Source organism: Orbicella faveolata, unplaced genomic scaffold, assembly GCF_042242905.1.
Source record: "Orbicella faveolata isolate gen_17 unplaced genomic scaffold, um_ofav_v1 contig_25, whole genome shotgun sequence".
Lineage (NCBI taxonomy): Eukaryota > Metazoa > Cnidaria > Anthozoa > Scleractinia > Merulinidae > Orbicella > Orbicella faveolata.
Window position 1 is genome coordinate 19335001 of NW_028301553.1, and position 16119 is coordinate 19351119.

At 40.4% G+C, this 16119-nt stretch overlaps 2 protein-coding genes and 2 pseudogenes across 4 annotated transcripts in view; 3 read left to right on the forward strand and 1 right to left on the reverse strand.

The window, feature by feature from the left end:
- The first annotated feature begins 845 nt into the window (after positions 1 to 845).
- Positions 846 to 6869, forward strand: LOC110066559 (uncharacterized protein F54H12.2-like; annotated as a pseudogene).
- A 77-nt stretch (positions 6870 to 6946) lies between these two features.
- LOC149109281 (uncharacterized) lies at positions 6947 to 7893 on the forward strand (annotated as a pseudogene).
- A 662-nt stretch (positions 7894 to 8555) lies between these two features.
- Positions 8556 to 9275, forward strand: LOC149109282 (uncharacterized). Its single transcript, XM_089294610.1, has one exon. It carries the CDS (start codon positions 8613 to 8615, stop codon positions 9273 to 9275), a length of 663 nt encoding a protein of 220 aa, XP_089150736.1. The 5' UTR covers positions 8556 to 8612.
- Positions 9276 to 11738: 2463 nt separating this feature from the next.
- Positions 11739 to 16119, reverse strand: part of LOC110066520 (putative serine protease K12H4.7) — a 149629-nt gene continuing 145248 nt past the window's right edge. For all 3 annotated transcript variants that reach the window (XM_089293418.1, XM_089293419.1, XM_089293417.1), the window contains one exon: positions 11739 to 12328. In XM_089293418.1, the coding sequence (XP_089149544.1) occupies positions 12287 to 12328 (42 nt within the window). In that variant the 3' untranslated portion in view covers positions 11739 to 12286. The remainder of the gene's footprint in view (positions 12329 to 16119) is intronic.

Here is a 16119-nt window from a genome sequence, read left to right on the forward strand (position 1 = left end):
TAGCAGCTATACAGCATCCGATGGAAAGAGAATGTACGTGAAATTTCGTTGAGATGGAGATGATCTGCTAACGGATAACAAATCCACACACGTACGCTCCAATTACTCACCAGCATTGAAGATCAATAAAATGTTGGCCTTAAAGATGGGATGGTTGAAGGAGAGAAGCCCTGAAAATTATGACTTGGGACCCAATTTACGTCAAGAGTTTTTTACCGACACGGTACCCAATTTAGAAACGATGACACACGATCTGAAAAACGACAGGGGTGAGCCTGTGTTTTGGCTGATAGCAGAAGACCTTTTTCATCTGAGTGTTACTTGCAATTGGCGCTTCACGAATCTCAACAAAGCCTTTCAAAACGTGGTGGGCTCGACGTCACGTTCCTTGTTTATCTATTCTGACGTGGAAGGAAGTTCTGTGGTGGGAAATCAAGTCACGGATCTATTGCGAGAGGTCAATTATCGACGCACAGGGGATGGAAGTCATTACTTTGAACCGCTCCACGTTCAATATATTCCGTTGCGCAAGGCCCAGTTGGACATTATTGAGACGCAAGTGTCGGAGACCACAGGTGAATTGACCGAATTTGGTGAAGGAAACACGATTCTCACCCTTCACTTCAAACGAGCATGAAAGGTGGAAGTTTAACACGATTCAAACCTGACCCACAAGGTGGAGGTGGCTTCGTTCATGAACTGCTGAAAGCGAGTGTTAGAGGAGGTCTGAAAGGGTTAAAAAGCGGTCGCGGCGTTCGACATCGCATTCGAAGGCGAAAGAGGGTGCGAAACGGAGTGTTAAACAAGCAGTGAAATGTAAAGCTTACGAAGTCCTAGATAGAAACATCAAGCGAAAATTCAACGACATCTTCGGCGAATAATGAATCCAATCTACTCCAGAGGCTCGAGACTCGTCAAATCTAGAAAGGGGTTGTCAACGTCATGTTGTGAAGGGTTCCCAAAAACCTCGAAACGTCGACGAAAGGTACAAAAAGGCGGATGGATTGGTCCTGAGGTCAGTAAACCTGTTGGCTACGATTGGGATCACATCTTAGCGAGAAGACAACGGAGAAGAAGAAGAAAAATATGACGGATACCTTGATGGACGGTGGCTTGTTACATCCGGGTTCCAAATCAGTCCTGAATCCTCAATTGAACCTGTTCACCGTTCCACCCACTGATCTCAGCATGTCCAGTTATCGCATTGTACCCATTCAGACCTACACGACAGGCATCAACCCCGTGGAATTCCAAGTGGATCCTCAAGAAGATTATGTGGATCTCAGTCAAAGTTTCTTTGAGATTGAGTTGGCACTCAAACTGGCGAATGGTGATAACGTAGTCCAAGCCACGAGACTCTGGCCCACGAACAATTTGGCCCACACTTTGTTCAAACAGATCAGTGTGAGACTCAATGGTACCTTGATCAGTCCTCAGACCGACACTTATCACTACAAAGCATACCTGGAAACATTGCTCAACTACAACAGAGATGATGGAGAAACCGTGTTAAGAGCATGTCCACCAGAGGACCAGGCAGAGGTGATACATGCCATGTCACCGATTTCAGTGAAACTTGGCCAGATTGAAGGGCATACCCAATAACTCAAAACGCCAAAACGGTTTCAAAATTGCAATTTTCCGGGGGGAGTTACACCACCCCCCTACTTTTTTCACATAAATTTCTTTAAATACTACACTAAATGAGGGTAAAAGTAGGGGGCTCTTAAACCTGAGCAATTCATCCAATTCAATTGTGGCTATACATGAGTGTAGATTAGTCCTACATGAGTTATGTACGGGAGTTTCATGTAATTTGATTGATTACCTGTCAATCAATGTAAGCTAATAACTACCCATGTAAAATGGCATAGCAAAGTATGGTGATTTTGAGGCCAAATATCTCCTGTGGCCAAGTCCCTCCCAAAGAGATATCTATACCACGGTTCAGTTCCACCTTTGGTCTGTACGAATTATCAAAAAAAGTTTTGGGACCTGCCATTTTTTGTTCGCAGATCGAGCTCAAACCCTGCACATCTTGCACAAGATTTTAGTTTCATGAATGACATCGTAAAAGTTCCTGCATAAAGCGCACCCGTAGATTAGCCATAACCCCAAGATGGAAGCTCAAATATTGAAAAGCAACGTAAAGACAATAAAGTTTGAAGTTCCAGTGAAGTTCTAATTGGTATAAAAACAAAGACAACCAAGTGCGGTGTCAGAACACTGATACAGCGGCTGTTGCGAGCCTTCAAATGCATTTAAAAGTCTTTAGATAACAAATCTTCACTTGTTATACCTTCTCGTCTTCCTAATTCACTCTTCTTAAACCTGAGATTTTCTCTTGATAACATTATCGCTTCGCCGGAACACTCCATGACATTAAACTTCGTACACCATATCAAAACGATACGAGTTAGTGCTTAGTAGCCAAGCTTTGAAATGTGGAGAGGAGTCTGGGCATCACAACACACAAGAGGACACCTATTTACTTTAGAGGGATACTACGTACCATCAAGATCTTTGAACGACTACAGCAGGAGAAAAACTTCACACAGACGAGTAGTTGGATAATCCAATGGATAAATGTTGCTGTAAAAGTGATAGCAGTCGCAGCTAAACTAGAAGAACTAATAATGATAATTATTTACAATGCTAATAATTTCATCAAAAAGGATTAACAGTGCATTATAATTCTCAAATATTAAATATTTTAACGCTAATTGGGCATATACTCATCTCTTCTGCAGTTAATGAGCTGTGTAACCAAAGGCATGTATTCCTCATCTGCCTCTTCAAAACTCTCCTTTCAAAAATCGACTCGAAAATCTCTTGGAACCGTATCTACGTATAAAATACTCTTGTGTTACCGTAACAAACTAATAGATAACTGAGTACACATGTGTAATACCTCACTTGATGGTTCTTCCGGTGGTAACAAGAATCGCACTTGCGCTTGTGGATCAACAATGGTGCTGTCAGCCTTCTCCATGGGTAGGTCTGCTGAACTTTGTTCCTCTCTCTGCTCCTGGGGCGGTGAAGCATTTGCTACGAATTTCATGGCAGCTTGATGTTTCCCACGACAAATTTTAGAAATACCTGTGTTCATAGAATATGACATCATTTATTTGTAAGGCCAGATTTTCTCCGCTTTCTCGAACACCAACTGGTAGTCGAGCTTATAATTCTTGAAAAGAAATCAAGGTAGGAATTCGTACTTTAGCTGGATTCGAAGATAAAGAGACAAAGCAGTTTACCTGCTCCAATGGGGACAACAACACTCCATTTATTCTTGATTTCCTTTGACATTCGCAGGTTAACACCCCTCTCCCTCTTACCCTTACGATTTCCATGGAGTGGATGCTGACATTTTATCGAGGCCTTGAACTTGACGCCTAACTGATCCCGGTGTTTTGGACAAATTGTGAAGTCACGGCCGCCTTCATCAGACAACCCCACGCGTGCAAGAATTAGTTCTTTCTCAGAAGAGACACTTGTTTGGGATACAGAGATTTGTCGAAGATGAGCACTTATATCTCTAGCAAGAGCTCAGAGGAAGAAGCTCGTTTCCTTGGGATGAAATATTGCAGTGAGAGTCACAGTGCGAGGCAAAGGAACAGGAAAGATTAGACATTGTTTTCACAACGTAAAGGTCACGAAGAAAATGACTTTGTTGTGCCAAGGTCCCACTTACAATCGCAGACAAAGTTGTTTACTTTTCAGTGTAGACGTAATTATTTGGCGCACGAAACATCACAGTTCATGTTTCGCTGAAGTTTTTAAACAATAAGTTCAAGAACAATTTCACAAAAATATATTTAATAATAGTCGTTAAGAAATGCTGTTAAAAAGGAAAAGGAAAGGTACTTTGAAATAAACAAGGCGAGGAAGTGTTTTATTTAAGCTGAAAATGGGCAGTAACTATGAATGTCCATAATTTTCTGTCTCGGCTTATTGGAGTAATAGTTTTCTGAATTTTTTCAGGGAATGTCGGGTTAATTTCTTTTTTCCAAGTTCAGGGTCATGAAATTGTTCTTGAACTTACTATTCCAAAACCTCGGTGAAACATGAACTGGGATATTTCGTGACGCCAGATAATTATCTCTGCGCCAAAAAGTAAACAAAGCAAGAAACCTCGGCGCATCAGTGAAAATGTTTACAGTAGGAATAGTAATTTATTTCCCCCTTTCAATCAAGTTTCTTGCCCGTCAGAAACGCAAATGTTTTGGGGAAATGCTAACATTTTTTTTCGTTTTATGCTGTGATGTTCTCAAGTCTCTCAGTGAACGTGCAAACGATATAACGCACGTGAAAATTATCGCTCGGCTCATACACGTATGCGTAATAACACTGTGCGGTATTGAAAAAAAATTTTTTCCTTGGGTAAGTCGGCCTTAATGTATATTTTTCTTTAATTATTATTTCCAGTGAATTTTAGAGGGGGTCGGTAAGGGGGGTAAGTAGGGGGTCAGTTGACCAGGGGTCAGTGTTTTGTCGTAGCCCCTCTATTACGCGTTGTGATGCCCAGACTCCTCTCCACATTTCGAAGCTTGGCTACTAAGCGCTAATTCGTATCGTTTCGATATGGTGTACGAAGTTTAATGTCATGGAGTGTTCCGGCGAAGCGATAATGTTATCAAGAGAAAATCTCAGGTTTAAGAAGAGTGAATTAGGAAGACGAGAAGGTATAACAAGTGAAGATTTGTTATCTAAAGACTTTTAAATGCATTTGAAGGCTCGCAACAGCCGCTGTATCAGTGTTCTGACACCGCACTTGGTTGTCTTTGTTTTTATACCAATTAGAACTTCACTGGAACTTCAAACTTTATTGTCTTTACGTTGCTTTTCAATATTTGAACTTCCATCTTGGGGTTATGGCTAATCTACGGGTGCGCTTTATGCAGGAACTTTTACGATGTCATTCATGAAACTAAAATCTTGTGCAAGATGTGCAGGGTTTGAGCTCGATCTGCGAACAAAAAATGGCAGGTCCCAAAATTTTTTTTGATAATTCGTACAGACCAAAGGTGGAACTGAATCGTGGTATAGATATCTCTTTGGGAGGGACTTGGCCACAGGAGATATTTGGCCTCAAAATCACCATACTTTGCTATGCCATTTTACATGGGTAGTTATTAGCTTACATTGATTGACAGGTGATCAATTAAATTACATGAAGCTCCCGTACATAACTCATGTAGGACTAATCTACACTCATGTATAGCCACAATTGAATTGGATGAATTGCTCAGGTTTAAGAGCCCCCTACTTTTACCCTCATTTAGTGTAGTATTTAAAGAAATTTATGTGAAAAAAGTAGGGGGGTGGTGTAACTCCCCCGGAAAATTGCAATTTTGAAACCGTTTTGGCGTTTTGAGTTATTGGGTATGCCCTTCAATCTGGCCAAGTTTCACTGAAATCGGTGACATGGCATGTATCACCTCTGCCTGGTCCTCTGGTGGACATGCTCTTAAAGCCTCAAGGTTGGTACAATGCCCTGGACTTTCCAACGCAATTGACTGTGAACAACACAAACACGGAAGGAGATGGGCATGAGGCTTTCCAAGCATTGTCCTCCAACCAACAAGCTTCAGTGCAACTCATGGAAGCAGAACAAGGCAATTACACGGATGGGAAACGACACGTGCTAAGGTTCACACCCCACATTGAGGTGTTCCACTTAAACAAATTGCTGGTACCTGGTGTGCAGATTGGAATCCAGATGTACTTCAATTCTCCCAATTTGTTTTTGAATGGTGTGAACGTAGCTGGAAGATCGACACACGAAGAGGTCAAAGTCAGAATGTACCTGTGTCAAGTAAGGCTCAACCCCAGTGTCTACCGAGAGTTGATGACGAAAATGAACGTCAACAGAACCATAGTGGCTTACCCGACCGTGAGAAGTGAAATCAGGACCTTCAACATGCAAGGGAACCAGCAAAGATACGAGTGCAACAATTTATTTCAAGGCAGAATTCCTAACAGAGTCATCGTTGGGCTTGTGCTTTCAGAAGCCTTCAATGGTACTGTGGCACATGACCCATTCTGTTTTCAAAAGTTTGGTGTGAGTAACATCAGGCAACTGGTCAGAGTAGAAGAGTACCCTTACGAGACCATGGAGCTAGTGCACAACGACGGTACCCAAGATCTGAGAGGTTACTATCGATTCTTACAAGCTACAGGATGTTTGTGCAAACATTAAGGTAACACGGTCAGAAGCGAAGACTGGGGTCAAGGCAAGAATTGCACACTGTTTGTATTTGACAATGCAGCCAACGGATGTTTGGACAGTCCCGTGTTGAACCCCAAGCAGTCAAGAGAGTTACAGATCGTGCTGAACTTCGGTGTCGCACCAGGTAACAACATCACAGTCATCTTGTAGGGAGAGTTTGAGAACCTCTTGGAAATAGACAAGAACAAAGCCGTGTTGTACATTTACCAACGCTATGGAAAAAGTACCTCTGAATAACGTGCAACTGGATCATTTGGCGAAAGCGGATGCCATTTTGAAACCTTACTTTTGCGGGACGGTGGCTTGTGATCGATTACCACGTCGACCGATCAAGAAAGAACCTCGTGGGTACATTGTAAACACAGATCCACATGATAGACTGGGCCAACACTGGCTGGCGCTTTGGACCCATAGTGGGAATGTGTGCGAGGTGATGGACAGCTACGCCCTACCTTTAGAGACTTACAAGTCAACACAGCCTTTGCAAGACTGGTTAAAAAGTCAATGGAAACATGTCAATTACAATGGACAGTCTCTGCAATCGATTTACAGTAAAAGCTGTGGTGATTACGCCTTGTTCTATTTAAAAGACAGAGCGAGAGGTCAAAGCATGAACGAGTTCTTGAGGCGTTTCTCGAAACATAATTATGTAGACAACGATCACAAAATAGGCCAGATGTTAAAGAAGTTGATCGAGAAAGAGTTATAATGGGATAAAGTGTGTAAAGTGAAACATCACCAAGACACCTCTCGTTGCGGTGTGAGATATTTAGTGTAATGATTGTTGGTTTGACATTAAAATACGATTGAAAACGTTCATTTTCCGTGTGATGATCTTGTAGTACAATGGTTAGTATTCTGGACTGTCACTCGAGAGATCAGGGCTCCATTCCCCGTTGGGTGGAATTTTTCCTTTCCATGCAGTATCAAAAGTAGCATGCCCATGCGCGTTTGGTCATTTGGACTCATGGAACGACGCAAGTCTTTTCGATTTCACACCCTTTCCAGTCTGTTGGTGGTGGGTCCTTCAGGGTGTGGCAAGACTGTGTTTACCACCAAACTTTTACTGAACAACCTCGATTTGTTTCATACCCCACCCTCCCAAATCCATTATTGTTACGGAGTGTGGCAAGACGGGTTTCAGCCCATGAAAGAACAGGGGGTCAAGTTTCACGAAGGCGTTCCCGACACAGATCAAATGAAAACGTGGTTTCCTAAAGGCGGATTACTCGTGTTGGACGATCTAATGGCTGAAGGAGGGAACGATAAACGAGTGTTGGATCTGTTCACCAAACATTCTCACCATCAGAACGTCACCGTGCTCTACTTGTGCCAAGACATGTTTCCACCGGGGAAATATGCTAAGAGTATTTCCAGAAACGCCCACTATGTCGTAGCCTTCAAGAATCCACGAGATCAATTAGGCATGAGAAATTTACTGTTACAGGCATTTCCCACCCAATGGAAGTTTTACAAGACACGTTTCAACGTTTGACAGAGCGTCCGTTCGGATACATGGTCTTGGATTTACATCCAGGCAGTTCGGACGATCAAAGGATTCTCAGCCACCTTTTAAAGGACGAAGGATGTATGAGATGTCACAAATTCATCGAGACATCATGATGAGTTCTTCCCAAGATTCAATCACTATCGTATCTCTAATGAACGGATCCAAGAAAAGTGTCCAGTTAGTAAACAAAGATTTGTTGTACCGATTGGATGGGTTGTTTCCCTTTTACATCCGTCAGTGGTGGTGTCATCGCCAGATGTTTTACCACTTTAAGTGGTGCCACGGTTGTTTGAACGCTTTGGCATTGATCATCGTGGCAGCAGGCATTGTCGTAGGATCCGTCTTAGAAAACAGTCTCCTGATTGCCTTTTTAACTGCCGCTGGAACTGTGATTAAGGGGTGGAACGATTTCAAAAAGTTTTCGTTCAAAATCGACATGTGTCGCTTTGCCTACACCACTTACGACAAAACATTGATCGAATTGAGAACCTGCGTGCGAGGACTTCCGATGGAGGAGTTTGAGGGATTTTTAATCAAGATGCAAACCTTGGATGACACAATCACTGATTTCACACCCCCAGTATCTGACAAGTGCATGCAAGAATACGAACAACGATTTCGCTACGACCACGTCGATAAAAGCGGGAGCACTTATGTGTGAGTGGTAGTATGTGTCATGAAGACCAAACGAACAGTTCGTAAAAAACCAAGGAGACGTAGGAGGACACAAAAAGGGGGATTGTTACCATTGGCAGCTCTCAGTCCAGCTTTAGTAGCAGCAGGCAAGGCGGCGGCTCTAGGAGGAATCTCTGGTGCAGCTGGTTACGGTGTGGAAAAAGGTTTGGAAGTTGCTTCGCGTAAACGTCGACGATGAAAAATAAACCAAAGACCAAGAAAAGAAGTAAACAGCGAGGTGGAGCACTGGCACGACGTAAACATAGATTGGTTGACAAGATCGCCGAAGGAGCTAGTATGTTCTTATCGGGACCCTCACCTACCTTTGCTACGCTGGCTTTGAAATTAGCGGGTCAGGTAGCAAAAGGAATCAGAGACAATGTGAATCACTATAACAAGAGACAACGTGGAGGTGCACTGTTTACTGTTCTCAAGAATGCAGCCAAGATCGGGTACAAGCTCGGAAAGGACAAACGGTATAAGAGAATGGATGTAAAGGGTGTCACAGGCAGTTACAACAGACGCCCTGCACCTTGGGAAGTGATTCGATTAGGCAGACAACGCCCTTTCTTGGAAGCTATTCTCGAAGAGGCCAATTGGAACAGGAGACAGGAGACGTTAGAACATGCTAATGTAGATCAAATCAACGCCGTAAGCGAAATGGTTCTCAATCTATTACGAAAGAGAATTCCCGTTCACCCAATCACCATGGCGAAACTGCATCGCTATAAGACAACGCTACGCGAGGTGGGAAAACGCAGAAACTCGGTCAAGAGGCGAAGAGAACATCTCCAAAAACAAAAAGGTAGCGGATTCTGGCAAGGTTTGAACGACGTGTTCCAAGCATGTCGATGTTAAACACCAGAGGTGCCCACGGTTATCCACTGCAAGGTTACAACTTCGTCCCCAAACCCAAAGACACCTTGAGCGAATTGGTCAGGTTATTACAACAAGCCAACGAAAGAGAAGACGCCCTGAAACGTGATGTGGAACATTGGCATCGAGCTTACAACGCCCTCCTTCAAGAGCATATGGCATTTAAGTATGAGGATCTGTGTTCAGCTTGCAAACGACACCGTGACGAGACCGAAGCAGGTGAGACCATCCTGTTGTGTAAGGAGTGTTCTACAGTAGAAGAAACAAAACATAGCCTGGAGCTGAAACTAGAAAAGGTTCACCAAGAGGTTCGTTACTGGCAAGACTGCTACGAAATGTTACTCCAACAACATTTCGAGGATGACAGAAGAGGTCATGATGGTACCCACAAAAGAGTTTGACCAATTGGTTCAGTATTACAAAGGAGAAATTACCGACAATGCCTTGTTGAACAAAGCGGGTCGATTGGCCGCCAAAAGTCACGTGATACTCCGTGATAAATCGATTCCAGATTCGATCGCCATCAAGAAAATTAAATGTCTAGCTCGTCAGAGAGGTCGTTTAACCAAACGTATCAGACAAATTGGTCCTTTGTTGAGCAATAGTGCTGATGTCGGTGAAGAGGAAGATGGAGAGGAAGGAGATTTGGTGAAGGGTCCGTTGGAAACCATGTTCAAACAATTATTGATTAAGAACGCTTCTCGAGGTACAAAAACACCAAAGATCAAGGAAGAAGCTACACCGTCTACGTCAGGTGTTAAAAAGAAGCAACCGGCTGCTAAAACACCCCTTCTACCACCTGACTCGGATCTGGGAACGCTCCTAAGAAAGGCTGACATTCTCCTGGGTAAAGACAAGCGCAAAGGCAAGGGCAAACGTAAAAACGAGGCCGAACGTTTAAAACCTACGAGTGGTTGGGAAGACTGGGCCAAAGGAAAGAAACTGAGAAGAAATCGAAAACACGATTATGACTCGGACTAAGACCCGTACGCGCAAGTATCACCAACGTGGACGTGGTTTTGACATTCAAAAATCGCTAGGCAAGACGGGGATTGAATTTCACTGGCCTGTACATGGGGCCTGGGACCAAGTTGGCAAAGAGACTGAAACGAGGAGACCCAGGCATCAACCGACTGGAGAAGATTGCCAAACAACACGACATCGATTACAGTCGCACTAAGAATTTGCAAGACAAGTGGAAAGCAGATACAAAGATGATCAAGGCCATAACGAGGTTACCCGGCAACAAAACGGTGACTGAAAAGATTGTGAAAAGAATCATGCAGGCGAAGAAAAAGTTAAAATTGTAATCGATTCTCCCTTTGGAGTTCATGTTGTTATTATTCAATAAAAGTTGACAAAGGAAATATCCGACTCTGTGTTCGTTTTAAAGCAAAGTTTAGTATTAAAATCCTGATTACAATGTGTGCTCTATTTTAGAAACCAGGCTTTTTACTCGGTCAACACGGAAACGAGATTAATGACGTCAAAGGGGGCGGGGCTTCTGGTTACCATGGATACGTCAAACTAGAGAAAACAACAGAACTCCTTTCCATAACAATACTTTTTCATTTGCATCACAATTCCTGTCAAATCCGTACTGGACTAGCCCATACCACTACTCATGAGAGTTCCTCTTAAGGAGATATGACTCTTAGTAGAGTGTAAACAAAAAGCTTTAGTTGACGAAATCATGACCATGGAAAACACATCTACAGATTATGAACTAGTAATTTTTTCTGCAAACACTCGGAGTGAAAGACAATCTTTCTAGTGTTAATACTTAAGTCAAGGTACATGTAAGAGTAAATCTTTAACCTTTAAACGGATACTTATCAGTTGCTGCATGTAGAAGAGATAGAGAACCATCTAGATTACCACGTGAAGTTTCAAACTGTTAAACGCAGAAAAGTAAGAGGCAGAATTAAACATTTCTTGAAGAAAAGTGTTCCCGTTTCATCTGTTTTATTCACTGTGGCTACCAGTTGTGAACTATGAATTGTCAAGTTTGCTCATGAAGAAGAGTCTTTTTTTACTCCATTTTTTTGAACAAAATTTGAACAAGAAAAGTGTTGGTTTTCTGGTAGAAATTACAAATGCTATCCAGAATTGTTGTCCGAGTTCAGTTTGATAATAAGAACTACTTCTTGTCAGAAAAGAACCTTTAATGTTATCTGGAAACATTGAATTAAACCCAGGTCCTGAAGAGATTCCTAATCCACTTACCTACGGCCGTGGATTCATGTACTCATCGAGCACCGATTTTTTTAAAGGAAGGAAATGGTTTCTCAATACATTACTTGCAAAAAATTCGAATGTTCAATTTCGGAAGTTAAAATTTGGGACGCTTTTGAACTCCTTTTCGACAATAAAAATTTCGGACATTGCTGAAACATAGCTAAACTAAATTAACACCTACAAAACAGGAGTAACACTAAAACAACATCTGTGAAAATGATAGTTTTACTGTATCCTCAAGATCTTACAGATACACCTACGACAAAATAACACAAATCTATCAAGCTGTTATGTATCTCAAGCAGTGTTTCAGCTTGCTCCATAAAGGAAACTAAGAGCTTTGGAGCTCCTTTATTTTTATTTTATTGAACTTATGTATTTATTTTTTTTAGGGGAGGGGGGGGTGAAGCAGTTAACTAACATGTGCACATGCGATTTTAGTTCGTTACATTATTCGCCAAAAGGAGACTCTTAGATGGTCATGGTACACTGTCCTTTTTGCTACGTAAGTTCTGCTTTGATCCATCCTAAATTTATCACAAGCTTCTTGTTTTTAAAGGATGTGGCTTATGAAAACCATATAACCTTATCATTGACAAAGCCTTAAATCAACATAAGCCTAGATTGGTGAAAGATAAATTTGTTATTAGTTTTGTACGTTTATGATCAACCATGATGTGCTTGTGAATCAGTGTGAAGCCAGAACATGATGTGATGCTGAATCTGTTTGCGAGCCTCTAATAGTTGAGGAGGGTCTAGCGGGCTTTCTGGATACATATTGGCACAGTGAGCAGTACCTAAAACATCAACATCAATAAATATATCACTACCTACAACCAAAGTCATGTAGCAACTACAATGGGCGACAAGAGTGTTGAGACACTTGGCAATAAAACTCGATTTTCAAGCGTCTCGGAAACATATCCCCCCGTTCCCCCCAAACATTGTTGACTTTTCTATTTCTTAGACTGCACAGACCACAGCGCCTACAACACATTGAATATTGGCGGCCGGGGATATCAGAGAATTAACGCTTGATGCAAATGAAATAGAATAAGTTCTTCAATATCGAAAAGCGCCATTTTCTAGAAGTGTCTCAACTACTTTTGTCGCCCATTGTCTGGAGTCTATTTCTGTAAACTGTGGCAATTTCTGTTATATTTCCAAGCCTTAGCAAGGTTATTGAGTTATTTTTTTGTAAAAAAAAGACCTCTTAGTCGACGGGTATGGGGGATGTTATGAGCGGGTCAATGGGTCAATGGATGAGTGAGAGATGTATGTCACACCAATCAGATTGGATCTAATCTACTATATACAGTCAATCGAATTTCTTGGTCAGTTTGTGAATGCAAGTTTCAATTAAGTAGCACTGTTCACCTTCCCGTTGAAACGTTCCTTGGAATCGATATTAAGACACTCATTTGAAGTGGTTTTCTCGGTCAAAACCAAAGAAGTTACGGACAGCTAGTTATCAATGACAACACTACTGAGTGAAATTTGTTTTTGTTTTGGGTAAATGTAACAAGATATTTTTATTTGTTAGTTTCAAACGGTAACTTGACACTTTTGTTCTTCCCGCACGAGTGGTTGCAAAACTGCTATCTTTAAAACAGGAATGGGGAACTGAGGAATGGAAAATGAAGAATAGGCTGGAGAATCTTTAAAAGCGGTAATCTTTAAAACAGGGAATCTTTAAAAGCGGGAATCTTTAAAACGCAAAATCTTTAATAGCGGGAATCTTTAGAACGGGGATTCTTTAAAAGGGGGAATCTTTAAAATGGGGGATCTTTAAAAGCGGGAATCTTTAAAATGGGGAATCTTTAAAAGCAGGAATCTTTAAAATGGGGAAACTTTAAAAGCGGGAATCTTTAAAATGGGTAATCTTTAAGGCAGGAATCTTTAAAATGAGGAATCTTTAAATACGGAATCTTTAAAATGGGGAATCTTTAAAATGAGGAATCTTTAAAAGCAGGAATCTCTATGATGGGGAATCTTTAAAATGGGGAATCTTTAAAAGTGAGAATCTTTAAAAGTGAGAATCTTTAAAATGGGGGATCTTTTAAAGCGGGAATGTTTAAAATGGGGAATCTTTAAAAGCAGGAATCTTTAAAACAGAAAGTCTTTCAAATGGGGAATCTTTAAGGTGGAAATCTTTAAAGTGGGGAATCTTTAAAAGCAGGAATCTTTAAAATAGGGAATCTTTAAAATGGGGAATCTTTAAAAGAGGTAATCTTCAAAATGAGGAATCTTTAATTTAAAAGCGGGAATCTTTCAAATGGGCAATCTTTAAAACAGGGAATCTTTAAAATGGGGAATCTTTAAAGTGAGTAATCTTTAAGGCAAGAATCTTTAAAATGAGGAATCTTTAAAAGCAGGAATCTTTAAAATGGGGAATCTTTAAAAGCGGGAATCTTTAAAACGGGGAATCTTTAAAAGCGGGAATCTTTAAAATGGGGAATCTTTAAAAGCGGGAATCTTTAAAATGGGAAATCTTTAAAAGCAGAAATCTTTAAAATGGGGAATCTTTAAAACGGAGAATCTTTAAAATGAAGAATCTTTGAGTCGGGGAATCTTTAAAACGGGGCATGTGTAAAATGGGGAATCTTTAAAAGCATGGAACTTTAAAATGGGGAATCTTTAATGTGGAGAATCTTTAAAATAACGAATCTTTAAAAGCGGTAATCTCTAAAACGGGGAATCTTTAAAAGTGGGAATCTTAAAAATGGGGAATCTTTAAAAGCGGGATCTTTAAAAGTGGGAATTTAAATGGGGAGTCTTTAAAAGTGGGAATCTTTAAAATGGGGGATCTTTAAATCAGAGAATCTTTAAAACGGGAAATCTTTAAAATGAGGAATCTTTAAAAGCGGGAATCTCTAAAATAGGCAATCTTTAAAAGTGGGAATCTTTAAAATGAAGAATCTTTAAGTCAGGGAATCTTTAAAATGGGCCATCTTTAAAATGGGGAATCTTTAAAAGCGGGAAACTTTAAAACTCGGAATCTTTAAAGTGGAGAATCTTTAAAATAACGATTCTTTAAAAGCAGTAATCTCTAAAACGGGGAATCTTTAAAAGCAGAATCTCTAAAACCGGGAATCTTTAACAGTGGGAATCTTTAAAATGGGGAATCTTAAAAAGCGGGAATCTTTAAAATGGGGGATCTTTAAATGCGGGAATCTTTAAAATGGAGAATCTTTAAAAGCGGGAATCTTTAAAATGGGGAATCTTTAAAAGAGAGAATCTTTAAGAGTCCCTGTCCATAAAAATGGAAAATAACTCAGCAAGGGTCAAAAATTCGATTTCGCTCATATTATCATGGTAGATAGGCTAGGGCACGAGAAAAACTACTGGATAGTTGTTTTGGCAAAATATCCTTTTATTTCAAAGAAATAGGCAAATTACCAAATTCCATTAAAATCATCATTTGATGCACCATTTTATTAAACAAGTTTGAGAGCCTAGCATGCAAAACCACATCATTCTTTCATCTTTAAAACACTCATTTTTATGCAATGTTTAAATGTGTACTGGGTTGATTTTAGGGAATGTTGTGTTGTCTTTTTGGGTGCAAAATAATTAAATTTCATAGACACATATTTCATTCACTTAAAAGTACTTTGTGAATATAACTAATTTTCATCATGTGCGAAACCTTCAAATGGATTAAGCTTCTGGCGGTTGAATCGCAGAAGGATGGTCTACAGACTCCTGTAAAAATTTCTTTGGGCAAATGATTGTGAGCGACGCAAGAGCTTTTCAAAGTACGTTAAAAATGCAAATATTTGACCGGCCGTCATCAAATTTCAATTTACGGGTTAGACGTATATTTTAGCATGTGCCGTATGACTTTACCTATGTTAAGGTGAAATAGACACAGAGCTGATAATTTCGAAATGTTCTAACCTGATTTGACATGTTTCTCTCACCCTTCATCGCACATAAAGCAGAAGTTTGCTTTTGTTTACATGACGTCCGATGTACATCGCCAACTGTCAACTTATTTGATGGTCGAATACCATGAATCTGTGACCCTCTTTCGACACATATGATCACCTATTTCCTATTTTTATTTTGAGCTAGTGCTTGCTTCATTGATCTATCATTTGTTTATGGTGATATTTTTAAAATTCTAGTGAGTACAGGCGCTAACTTTATCAGCTGTTGTCTGAAACATCAGAACGTACAAGAAGTGTGATTTGGACTGAGGCCACGCACACTATAGAATACGATAATATAAATATACACATATTATTATATATATGAACAAACAGATGAATAATGATTAAATTGTTTCACTTATCCTGAGAGTGCTCTATACAAAATAGATCAAAATGTGTCATATGTGACAGCATTGCGTGACGAACAAATAATGGCTGTAAGATTGTGCTGCGCTGATTTTTACAGGCAGGCACTCTTAAAACAGGGAATCTTTAAAATGGGGAATCTTTAAAAGTGGGAAACTTTAAGAGTGGGAATCTTTAAAAGCGGGAATCTTTAAAACGTGCAATCTTTAACAGTGGGAATCTTTAAAACGGGGATTCTTTAAAGGTTGGAATCGTTAAAACCGGGGATCTTTAAACGCGGGAATCTT